The 12743-nt window shown below is 38.9% G+C and overlaps 1 protein-coding gene across 1 annotated transcript in view; it reads left to right on the top strand.

Moving 5' to 3' along the window:
- LOC139766266 (uncharacterized) overlaps nt 1-12743 on the top strand; it is a 282617-nt gene that overhangs the window by 255570 nt on the left and 14304 nt on the right. The window contains exons 5-6 of the mRNA XM_071694674.1: nt 6298-6400; nt 8902-8960. Of these exons, the coding sequence (XP_071550775.1) occupies nt 6298-6400; nt 8902-8960 (162 nt within the window). The remainder of the gene's footprint in view (nt 1-6297; nt 6401-8901; nt 8961-12743) is intronic.

Here is a 12743-nt window from a genome sequence, read left to right as displayed (position 1 = left end):
TTGTTAGATGGATTAAACTCTGTGAAGATATCTCAGATAGCTTAAGAATAGAAGATTGTTCTTCATACATCAGTGATACATGATAGAAACTTGAATCACCACATTCTTCATTTCTCCGTGATACATGATAGAAACTTGACCTACCACTCTTAATCAACACAGATTCTGATGAAAAGTGTACGTGCAAACAGAAAGCATATTGTTGAGTCAAGAACACAGTACACCTTTTCCCACCTTAGATTTGGACATGCATTTCTGGAGGGCAAAACCTAATGGAATTGTCAGGTAGTGAACCCCATTTTACCACAGGATTCAGTGGAATAAGCCCCACTCCCATCCCCAACAAACTGCAGCCCTTCCTCTTTTTTCCAAGACCCTCACATTCAGCTTCCTTATCGCCCCATCCATAGACAAGTTAAACAGCCATGGTAATATCACATTCCCTTGTCACAAACCAAACTTCTTTCAGAACCATTGACCCTCCAGTGTTCCTACTCTCACACATGCCTAACTCATGATAAAAACTCCTCAATTTTTCAGGTAGCTTTTGTTCATTGTCTTATATTCATAGTACCTTTCACAGACAATATCTTTCAACCCTGTCTTATGCTCTATCCAGATCCATAAATACCATGTACAAATCCTTGTCTTTCTCCTAAGTATTTCACACACAGATTCTTCTAAGCAAATACCTGATTCACAAACCCTCTACCACTGCTACTAAACCCACATTGTCCTCCCCAGTCTGATGCTTCATTCATGTCACAGTGCTCTCAGTCTCTACTTGCCCATGCACCTACACCTCTGTAATATGAACCATCTTTTTTTGTCCCCCTGTATGTGTATTCTGCAAATCCTCAGGCCCCTCAGCTTTAGCCATCCATACATTAGAAATCTCAACTAACAAATTAACTGCATTATTACCCAGTTTTAAGAGAGGTTCAACTGCAATCCCATCCACTACAGCTGGTTTGCCCCACTGCTACTCTTAATTATTTCTTACACAGATTCTTCAAAACAAACACCTTATCCGCACATCCTCTACTGCTCCTAAAACCACATTGTTTCTCCCCAGTCTAATGCTCTTTGCATGTCACAACACCCTCAATCTCTACTTTCCCGTGGACTTGCATCTCTGTGATATGAACTCTCATTTTTGTCTCCCTACGTGGGTTTTCTGCAAATCCTCAAGCACCCCACCTTGAGCCATCTATACATTGAAAATCTCAGCTAACCAATCAACTACGTTATCACCCATTTTTTGAGAAGTTCAACTGCAATCCCATCCACTTCAACTGCTTTGCCTTTTTATCTTATGCAAGGCTTTCACCTCCTACTCCCTTTTTCACCATGCCACTTGCAATGAATCTCTTTCTTCACATATGTCCACGTCCCAGACTCTCCACATCTGTCAATCAAGGATGGAGTAAAAGATGCTTTGAAGGCTCAAGGCCTGAACATGTGGGAAGGTGAAAGGCATACCTAGGATAAAGTAGGAAGAGAGGAAAGTGATTGGTTTCCAGTGAATGTTGGTTTGTGGCAGGGGAGTGTGCTGTCTCCATGGTTGTTTAATTTGTTTATGGATGAGGTTGTAAGGGAGGTGAATGTAAGAGTTTTGGAGAGAGGGGCAAGCATGCAGTCTGTTGTGGATGAGAAGGCTTGGGAAGTGAGTCAGTTGTTCGCTGATGATACAGTGCTGGTGGCTGATTCGGGTGAGAAACTGAAGTTTGTGCCTGAGTTTGGTAAAGTGTGTGTAAGAAAGCTGATAGTAAATGTGAATAAGAGAAAGGTTATTAGGTTTAGTAGGGTTGAGGGACAAGTTAATTGGGAGATAAGTTTGAACGAAGAAAAACTGGAGGAAATGAAGTGTTTTAGAATCTGGGAGTAGATTTAGCAGCGGATGGAACCATGGAAACGGAAGTGAGTCACTGGGTGGGGGAGGGGGTGAATGTTCTGGGAGCGTTAAAGAATGTGTTGAAGGCGACATCCTTATCTCAGAGAGCAAAAATTGGTATGTTTGAAGGAATAGTGGTTCCAACAATGTTATATGGTTGCGAGGCATGGGTTATAGATAAGGTTGTGCGGAGGGGGATGGAGGTGTTGGAAATGAGATGTTTGAGGACAGTATGTGGTGTGAGATGATTTGATCGAGTAAGTAATGAAAGGGTAAGAGAGATGTGTAGTAATAAAAAGAGTGTGGTTGAGAAAGCAGAAGAAGGTGTATTGAAATGGTTTGGTCACATGGAGAGAATGAGTGAGGAAAGATTGACAAAGAGGATATGTGTGTCAGAGGTGAAGGGAACGAGAAGTGGAGACCAAATTGGAGGTGGAAGGATGGAGTGAAAAAGATTTTGAGTGATCGGGGCCTGAGCATGCAGGAGGGTGAAAGGAGGGCAAGGAATAGAGTGAATTGGAGCGATGTGGTATACCGGGGTTGACGTGCTGTCAGTGGATTGAATCAAGGCATGTGAAGCGTCTGGGGTAAACCATGGAAAGCTGTGTAGGTATGTATATTTGCGTGTGTGGACGTATGTATATACATGTGTATGGGGGTGGGTTGGGCCATTTCTTTCATCTGTTTCCTTGCGCTACCTCGCAAACGCGGGAGACAGCGACAAAGCAAAAATATATATATATATATATATATATATATATAACAATACTTATATTTTTATGGAACTGGAAGCCTTCATCTATAGAAGTAATGTATTTTGGTTTTCTGTTTTTGCTATTACATTTGTCTCTTATGTTTGAATGTGATTTAGATTCTTAATTCCAAAACATTGAAACTAAAGAAAATTTACTCTTAACAAAATAAAGAGGGTTCATTATATAGTGAAGAAGGGTATATGTGTGTCAGGCAAGCTGGGTGAAGCCACAGAGAAGAAAGCCTTGCACTGCTTTCCTCCAAGGTCCTGACATGTATGTCATGCAGAAGAAACTGCTGAGGATATGGGTGCATTTGGTAACTTCATCAACTGAAATTAGTTAGTTTACGGTTACATCTATGATTGTTTGTTGCTGAAAAAAAAGAATTGCTTTTGAGATGAGGGTCAAAATTTTTTTAGAATGCCAAGTCAGCCAGTTTACATGTAATATTTAAACAATTTTGTATAGACTAGTTTAGTAACCTTGCACTTACTGTTTGGCAAGTTTGCAGGTGGTATCATGGCCATTTCACTGAAAGATAGACATTATAGATATCATATGATCCAATATCTGGAAAATAAAGCCACATGTATGATCTAAGTGTTAAGCAGCTCATGGGTAACATAGTATGTAGACACACATAGGTCTGTCTATATACAAATAGTTATGAGTCATATTAAAGGTACTATTCCTCTAAGTTTATTAAGAATGCTCACTCCAGTTTACTGTTAGTATTGTAAGTAGTAAGATGGGAGATACTAGAGGTAAATATACTCCCTAATTCCAAGACAGCCTTAATGCAGATTTTGCTAGTTTTTCTGTAATTGCCAATATCCTCTGTACAAACTAGCCTTAGGAGATCTGATTTCCTTGTGATTTTTCTGAGTGATCCTAGCCCTTTATGTGAATCTTTGTGGTCAGGAAATCTAAGTGGCTACCAGTGTCTTTTGTTTGTATGCCTGTGAGATCCCAGTACCCACCAGGGGCTTCACAAAATATATGGAGTTAAGGCTTTCACACTGGTCCCTTTGGGGCCATGCAGTTCAGATATCCCCATGGGGTCTGGTGGTCTCTGTGTTGTACTGAACCCCATTCCAGTAACATGGACTCCCTCTTCTTTCATACCGTGCTGGTCCCTCATCTCCTGCCATGTTCCCAACCATGTAAGTGCCACTGTACCCGGCGTTGGTGTTCCTCTTGCTACTGCTGCTGTCTGCCTATGCTAACACTTTTTGCCAGCTTTCATTTTCTTTCTCATTCACTCATCTTCATTCTCCTGCTTTTCCCAGTGTTTCAAATTGTCTCCTCTGTTTTACTTTTTCTTATTCTTTTTTTATTGTATAAGATTTCTTTTTGTTTCTATCCTCTTTTGCAGACTGGTTTCCATATGCTTCCTGTGTCTAACCTGGCAACTTGCATAACCTTCCCTGACTCAGGGAAGTCCTTGGCTTGTCATGACAGAATATTTCTCCCCAGGACATTGACGTTGTCTTACTGGAGTTTTTACATCTTTACTGAAACTTTACCTTTCACACTGATCCTCTGGCCAATTGTTTTTACCTACTATAATCAAAGTCATGCTTTGCATCTGTCTGTCTTTCATGCCATTTTAGCTTTTTCATTGTGAAAATTTCATTGAACATTTATTTACACAAACATTATACTTTACATTGAATGTGACATCACAGTTACCTTTCATTCTAAGTTTTGTCAGATCTATTCAAAACAAGGCCTTACCCTCAAACAGATTCAATAATGTAGTGCAAAGCTGACTTTCTGAGCATATTCTCAGCTGTTCCCTGTTTGCCTTCATGTATTGGATCCTTCTGTCATTTCCCCATTCTTATACTTAAACCAATCTTATGCTTGTGATGGTTTAACAATCCCCTTCCTTATGTCTCTTCTTACAGTGAGCAGCTGCAGCAAGTTCATAACCTCGGGGGCTGATGCACCTACTTGCTTTACCCTCAGGGCTAGTCAGGATTTGTCAGCATATATTCCCAATTGCCTTTTTGGCTCTGCTACGAATCCCCTATCAAAATGAAAGCCTTTTTCATAGAAGATTAAATGGGAGCAGGCAGACTGAGATGTGTGTCCTTCTTATGTGCTGTTATGTCTTTCCCATAAAAGAAGCTTCCACTTCCTCAATACTGCCAATATAACCCATTCCCAACTTTATAGGCATGTGTGACAAGCCTTCAGACTTAAAGAACTGGTGTTATGCTTCCCTTTCTCCAAATGACTGGACCCCTCATACACAGGGCCTGAATCAATAGCTTCTGCATGGTTATAAGTTTTTCCTCTTAAGTCACTTTCAGTAATCAATAACATATGACACTTCCCTTGTCAGTGCCAAATTTCCACACGTTTTGTTTTCCAACACATCCACTCCTCTCCATCTCTTGCTCAATCTGCCACATGAGTCATCTACTCTTACAGTCATATCCCACACTTTTTCAGCAGTCTTTTTCTCCTTCTCTTTGCAAAATTAACTCTGTACAATATCCAAACTAGGCATATGTGACCTAAGACTGAGGCTGAATCTATAAAGGGATGTAATGAAAGCCTCAGAGATTTCTGTGGCTGCAAAAGAGGCAGCTGATTCCATGCCAAGTGGTTGGGACTGATACCTACCTCAGAGACTCATCCTATTTCTCCCCATGCCAAGCTGACCCCCATCCCACCATCTCTTTTCAAAATTTTGTGTTAAGCTTTGGTCCATAGGCTTGTGATAGCTTGGGCATAGTTTGTAATGACCAACTTTATATCCTTATATGACTACCATTATATTTGACTGGTTACCTGCTACTGTAAATTGAAGACAAAATTTTTTTTGCATTTATGCTTTGTATGGTGCTGATAATCAGGAGCTTAGTCCAGTGATAGCCACTTGCTCTGCAACATGCTGGTCTTCTGCTTTATATACTGCCAATGGTGTGCTATGTGTAATCCCAGAGAGTGAATTTTACATGTTGTGACTGTAAGCTTCATATTTGGATACAGTTCCTGGCTGCACATGTGTTCATAGGGACCAGATGCTATGTGTATAACACATCCAAAATATTTTTGAGCTCACTGATAGCTAAATATATTCATGCTATTCACTTAATCCAGAAAGCAAAGATCAGAAGTATGCAAAGCTGGTGTCTGTTCAACCAAAATGTTATGGCTGTGTTATTATACATATCTCTGGTCTATATTCATGCAGCCTATAGGAAGGTACTTCATCAACTTCAAGGGACATTGGTGGACCTAAGAGTTACACTAAGCCTGTAACCCAGCCTGACCTACCATGCAGTACACCGTCCACACACTGTGGTGATGTCATATATTACAGCTGCACATCCCACTTCTGGTTTATGACCTTTGCTTTTATCATGGGTGCACAGTGTTGCTTTGGCTGCATGGTTGACTCCACTGATTTTGCTGCATTAATACCTAAAAGTGTGTAGTATTATATGTAATTTTATCAGCATTTTACAGCATATTACAGTTATCTAAATTATTTACAGCAAAAAACAATATTGCAGATTCCAAAGCAAAATCTTAGTTATAGTATATCAAATATATCTGAATATTTTCCTCCTAGAAAACTAAATACCAAACTCCATTGCACAAACTTGGGTAATATGTGACTTCTCTTCACAGCCATAGACCCTCACCCTTCTGTCGCTGAGTGTCCCTATGCTGGGTACTGCCTCAATGGTGGCACATGCATGATGTTCAAGATTGTTGGAGAACTTGTCTGCCAGTAAGTAATATTGCATCTCTCTGGTTGCCTAACAAGTGTGTCATGTTTAGCCATTTAGTCATAAGCCTACATAGTCCAATATGATTTAATGTCATTAATCCACATTTTTTCTCCAGCACTGGTATTTAAAAAACCTTTCTGAATCAACAGCACAATTTAGGTTAGATCTCATATGCTAATTATCCAAAAAGTTTAAATCAAATATACACATATATGTAATCACACACATGCACAAATTATTTTACTAGCAAATATGAGAATCTCATGCAAGAATGTGGATATGGAACTATTCAGCAAATTGTCCATACCCTATATTATACCAAAGCACAAAGAACTAACAAAAATGTCCAGAGGATGGCAGTGAATGTGGTACAGTACCAAAATTAGCCCTATGACTGGCTGACAATTCAGGTTAAATCACAGTGGCCCACATGCTTCCATGACCACCCAACAGTGACAGCTCAGTCATACGGCCAAAATCCTGAGTTTAGTGCCCAGCCAGAAATGTTTCCTTATAGGATTCTTTTGCTTCTGTATATCTCAGGAAATAATTTTGTCAACTTTCCTGAATGAATGACCCCACAAGATTTTACTTGTATCTGTCAGTAACTGAAAATTAAAGGTAAATTTATTATATGATTTGTTATGATAGGCATTTCCAACAGTATTGGAGAATCATTTTGTTTATAAAATATTTCGTTAAATAGAAGAAATGAAAAATAAGGAAGTATTCTCCTTCCTCAAATTAGGAGCAAAACACAGAAGATTGTCTGTGTATGATATATGAATTTGAAATATTTCACCTCTCCAAAAAAAAAAAAGAAGCTCATGTACAGTTTTTAACAGCGTTATGCTAAACTCATTAACACCAAGTATTATCTTTCTGTCAATTGTGTCTGTTCATCTGTCAGTCTACCTTTGCACACCTGAATTGAATAATAAACTCACACTTACCCTTATAAAGTTGATTGTAGCTCCCTCCAAGTTGATGAGAAAGGTGAAAGATAAAGGAAATTCCTCCACCAAATGGGGTGAGGATTATGATAGCATTCATTAATGTTGTTATCATCACTAATTTCAAAAAGTGCTTGTTCATAACATTTTGCAGTTCCTGTGGCATAGCACTCATTTCATATGTGTGGCTCTGACACAAGCCCTGACTGATAGTTTATTACCATTACACCCTTCATTTTTACTTTTAATAACAGAACTATTGATATGCACTAAGACACTTCAAAGCACAGAATTCACTTTTAGAAGCCCAGATAACACTGCATATTGACTCCCAAGTCCTTTTCAGACACACAGAATCTTTAAGCTTATTTCTTGCAAAATAGCAAGCATATTGAAGCCTTCTTTCACTTTGTCCTATCCTCATTACCTTTTTACATGTTCTCTGGTTGAATATCATATACAAATTATAAGTTCAACTTCGGATTCTGTTTGGTGTTACTTTTGTCCCATCTCATTACTTTACATTTGCTCTGGTTGAATTTCATCTACTAATAATTATCAGTCCAACTCTGGAGTCTGTTTTGGTTTCCTGATGAGTTGATGCAATCCTCTTTACTTATGACTTCTTTTATGACCTTTGCATCATCAGCAGACATATTCAGGCATGAGTTCATCCCTTCAGACAAGCTATGTACATAGATCAAGAAGAGTAATGGTCCCAGACCAGAACCCGATTGCAGATTGCTGGTCACCATGACCTGTTTGGAGGTGGCTTCTATAAAATTCATCCATTGTGTCTTCCACTCCTCCACTCAGATAATTTGTCCATCAAAGGAGTTTCCCCCTTATTCATAACTGGCAATCCATCTTAATCAGCCTCCCATGTGTTACAGTATTAAATGCTTTCTGGCATTGCAGATATGAACAATCCACCTAACCTTACCTCTTCTTAAGATTGAACTTACTCTCTAACAGAATGCTAAATGGTTTATTACACATGACCTCTTTTCCATAAATGCCAAACTATCTCTTACTTTTTCTCCGCTGGCTTTCTAATATTTTTTCTGGAACCATACACATCACACTTATTTGAGATTAGTCTGTGGTTTTATCATCTGTTCTTATTGATAGCTATGATGTTTGCCCATTTCCATACCCTTGGCACTTTGCCAAGGGCATACTCACACATTTTTAGTACGTAAGACAAAATTTCATCAGGACCATGAGCCTTGTATGGGTCAAGACCTTTTAGATTAGGTATTTATTTATTTATTTATTTATTATACTTAACTGCCGTCTCCCGCATTAGTGAGGTAGCACAAGGAAACAGATGAGGAATGGCCCAACCCACCCACATACACATGTATATACTTAAAGGTATCTCGGTCATTTCTAAAACCTCCCCATTTCATCTCAATGGTGTTGGGGCAATAGTGTCTTTCACTGTGAAAACACTCTTTACATATGTGTGCTCTTGTTTAAGCACTGTGAGAAATATTCTTACTATAGAATCAAATCTTAAATTCCTTTTCTTATTTTGTGATCAGGTGTGCTGAAGGATTCAAGGGACAGCGATGTCAGGAGAAAGAGGTTTATCCAACATTTAGTAAGTACATTCTAGTTCTGTTTCTGGAATGGCAGATTTATCCTGATGCTGTCTTTTTTTTTACGCCATTTGGTTTTTTATGGATCATATCTGAAATTTAGAGAAATGTGATCCTTTTACTTTCAAATAAGGGATAGTTTTCAATCTTTTTTCTTTTTTTTTAGCATATTGATTATTGTAGGAAATTAGCTCTTAGGAAACAGATGCATGGTAATGCTGCTGTAGTTAATCATGTTACATGTTTGCAAAGCTATCTGAGGAAGGAATTTTATCATTTCTTATGTCATACCCTTTCCTAAGCAAATTTCAGTTATGCAGTCAACTGTCAAAGTTTGTGTGAATATGAGATAGACCTTTGTTGAAACAGTCATCCTTCATCATTTTTATCCAAGACATTTTCCATGCTTAGGGCTAAAAGCACTTCGGTAAAAGCTGCTTTGGAGACCTTGTTTTAGTTTTCAGATATGATGAATGAGTAGTGTTTTCTCAAGGAAATAAGTGTGTTCAACCATCACCATTTTCACTTAGGGTTGTCAGCGAGAGGTCTTTGACATGCAAAAAGTGATTTGTCATTTATCATTTTTTCATAAAGGATACAAATGTTTGCTTCATTAAGATTACTTTTTTGCTCTCTCTCTCTCTCTCTCTCTCTCTCTCTCTCTCTCTCTCTCTCTCTCTCTCTCTCTCTCTCTCTCTCTCTCTCTCTCTCTCTCATTCTTCTTCATATTTAATTGTCACTTCCCGCATTATCAAGGTGTCACCAGGAAACGGACAGACACACATCAACTTACATACACACACACACACACACACACACTCACATTTTTTATTATTATTATTATACTCAGTCACTGTTTCCCACGTGAGCGAGGTAGCACCAGGAAACAGACGAAGAATGGCCCATCCACTCATATACACACACACACATATATACACTATATATACATATATACATAGACGCCCATGTATGCACATATACATAGACGCCCATATATGCACATATACATTTATTTTATTTATTTATTATACTTTGTCACTGTCTCCCGCATTTGTGAGGTAGTGCAAGGAAACAGACAAAAGAATGGCCCAACCCACCCACATACACAGGGAAATAATGCAAATGACTGGAAGATGTATAAAAGAAAGAGGGAGGTCAAGAGAAAGGTGCAAGAGGCAGAAAAAAACGGCAAAATGAGAGTTGGGGTGAAAGAGTATCATTAAATTTTAGGGAGAATAAAAAGATGTTTTGGAAAGAGGTAAATAAAGTGCGTAAGACAAGGGAACAAATGGGAACATCAGTGAAGAGGGCTAATGGGGAGGTGATAACAAGTAGTGGTTATGTGAGGAGATGGAGTGAGTATTTGAAGGTTTGTTGAATGTGTTTGATGATAGAGTGGCAGATATAGGGTGTTTTGGTCGAGGTGGTGTGCAAAGTGAGAGGGTTAGGGAGAATGATTTGGTAAACAGAGAAGAGGTAGTAAAAGCTTTGCGGAAGATGAAAGCCGGCAAGGCAGTGGGTTTGGACGGTATTGCAGTGGAATTTATTAAAAAAGGGGGTGACTGTATTGTTGACTGGTTGGTAAGGATATTTAATGTATGTATGACTCATGGTGAAGTGCCTGAGGACTGGCGGAATGCTTGCATAGTGCCATTGTACAAAGGCAAAGGGGATAAGAGTGAGTGCTCAAATTACAGAGGTATAAGTTAGTTGAGTACTCCTGGGAAATTATACAGGAGGGTATTGATTGAGAGGGTGAAGGCATGTACAGAGCATCAGATTGGAGAAGAGCAGTGTGGTTTCAGAAGTGGTAGAGGATGTGTGGATCAGGTGTTTGCTTTGAAGAATGGATGTGAGAAATACTTCGAAAAGCAAATGGATTTGTATGTAGCATTTATGGATCTGGAGAAGGCATATGATAGAGTTGATAGAGATCCTCTGTGGAAGGTATTAAGAATATATGGTGTGGGAGGCAAGATGTTAGGAGTGAAAAGTTTTTATCGAGGATGTAAAGCATATGTACAAGTAGGAAGAGAGGAAAGTGATTGGTTCTCAGTGAATGTTGGTTTGCGGCAGGGGTGCGTGATGTCTCCATGGTTGTTTAATTTGTTTATGGATGGGATTGTCACATACATTCTTCAAAGCAAACACCTGATCCACACATCCTCTAGCATTTCTGAAACCACACTGCTCTTCCCCAGTCTGATGCTCTGTACGTGCCTTCACCCTCTCAATCAATACCCTCCCATATAATCTCCCAGGAATACTCTACAAACTTATACCTCTGTAATTTGAGCACTCACGTTTATCCCCTTTGCCTTTGTACAATGGCACTATGCAAGCATTCCAATCCTCAGGCACCTCTCCATGAGTCATACATACACTAGATAACCTTACCAACCAGTGAACAATACAGTCACTCCCTTTTTTAATAAATTCCACTGCAATACCATCCAAACCCACTGCCTTGCCGGCTTTCATCTTCCACTAAGCTTTTACTACCTCTTCTCTGTTTACCAAATCATTCTCCCAAACCCTCTCACTTTGCAAAATATACATATACATGCACATACACAGACATACATATATATACATGTACATGTTCATACTTGCTTGCCTTCATCCATTCCTGGTGCTACCCCGCACCACAGGAAACAGCATTTCCAAAAGAACAGAGAGGAGGGCAAGTGAGGAGTTTTCTCTCTAAGGCTCACTCATCTTTTCTTGAACACTGCCTCACTAACACAGGAAGTGGCGAATATGTATGAAAAAAAATTTGTCTTTTTGTCTGTAAAGTTATACAGTTATCAAATGACATATTAATGGAGAGTACCTAATCCATTATTTTTCCAAATATATGTGTTAACAAGACTCTGCTGACAACCATATAATGGTGATTGCATGTCACTTTTGCTCCTGTTTCATCATATCATACTGAATTCATACTTGCTTTCAGATAAGGCTCCGAATGAAATACAAAAGTATTGTAAATTTACTGTCAGCAAAGCAGCTTAAACTTTTTTGAAACCTTATATCTATTCATGCAACATGGTGAAAGCTGTAGGCATACTTTTCAAAACCAGCATTGAATAAATCTTGCTATCTCTTAAGTTGACTGATAAACGGTTTGGCATGTCAAGGACCCATGATGCTTCATGGCATGAGAACCTGCTTTCTCATTTGGTTCATGTTGCCAAAGACTGCAGCTGCATCTCCCATGGGGTGTGAGGGTCCTCCTGGCCAGTGCCACATCTTCATACAAATCTGTACTTTCACACTAAACAGTCACTGCTGCCAGCATTCTTGCCCACATTATATCACTTGTGAATTATAACGATGCATTTAGAATAATACTTTGGGTCTTTTACAATTCTTTTTAACCTTTAGTTACTTAGACAGTAAGAAACTACTTATTTCCATCATTTACACCCCAAAGTGTTGCTATTCCATTTTCTCTAGTTATTTTCTATTAACCTGAAAACCTGTACCTGATTCCTTATCAGTTAGCACAAGGACCCCCATACAAACATAATGCACAAATTCAGTTGAACTCAATAGGGTCTTCTTTCCCTCAGTATTAGTTATCTTTGTTATTAACATCACCTGATGCTTTTGTTTTTCATCCTTTACTCATGCTGTCCCTGTCCAGTACTCTTGTTTATTTTAATTGATTTATTGAATTTTATTCTTTACACAATTTCAAAAACTTTCTGGTGCTAGTAATGCTGTACATTATCCTTCTTTCCTGCTCCCATTTCATCCACACAATAAAGCTGGCAGCAGGG

Source organism: Panulirus ornatus, chromosome 57, assembly GCF_036320965.1.
Source record: "Panulirus ornatus isolate Po-2019 chromosome 57, ASM3632096v1, whole genome shotgun sequence".
Lineage (NCBI taxonomy): Eukaryota > Metazoa > Arthropoda > Malacostraca > Decapoda > Palinuridae > Panulirus > Panulirus ornatus.
This window is presented reverse-complemented; position numbering and strand designations above follow the sequence as displayed.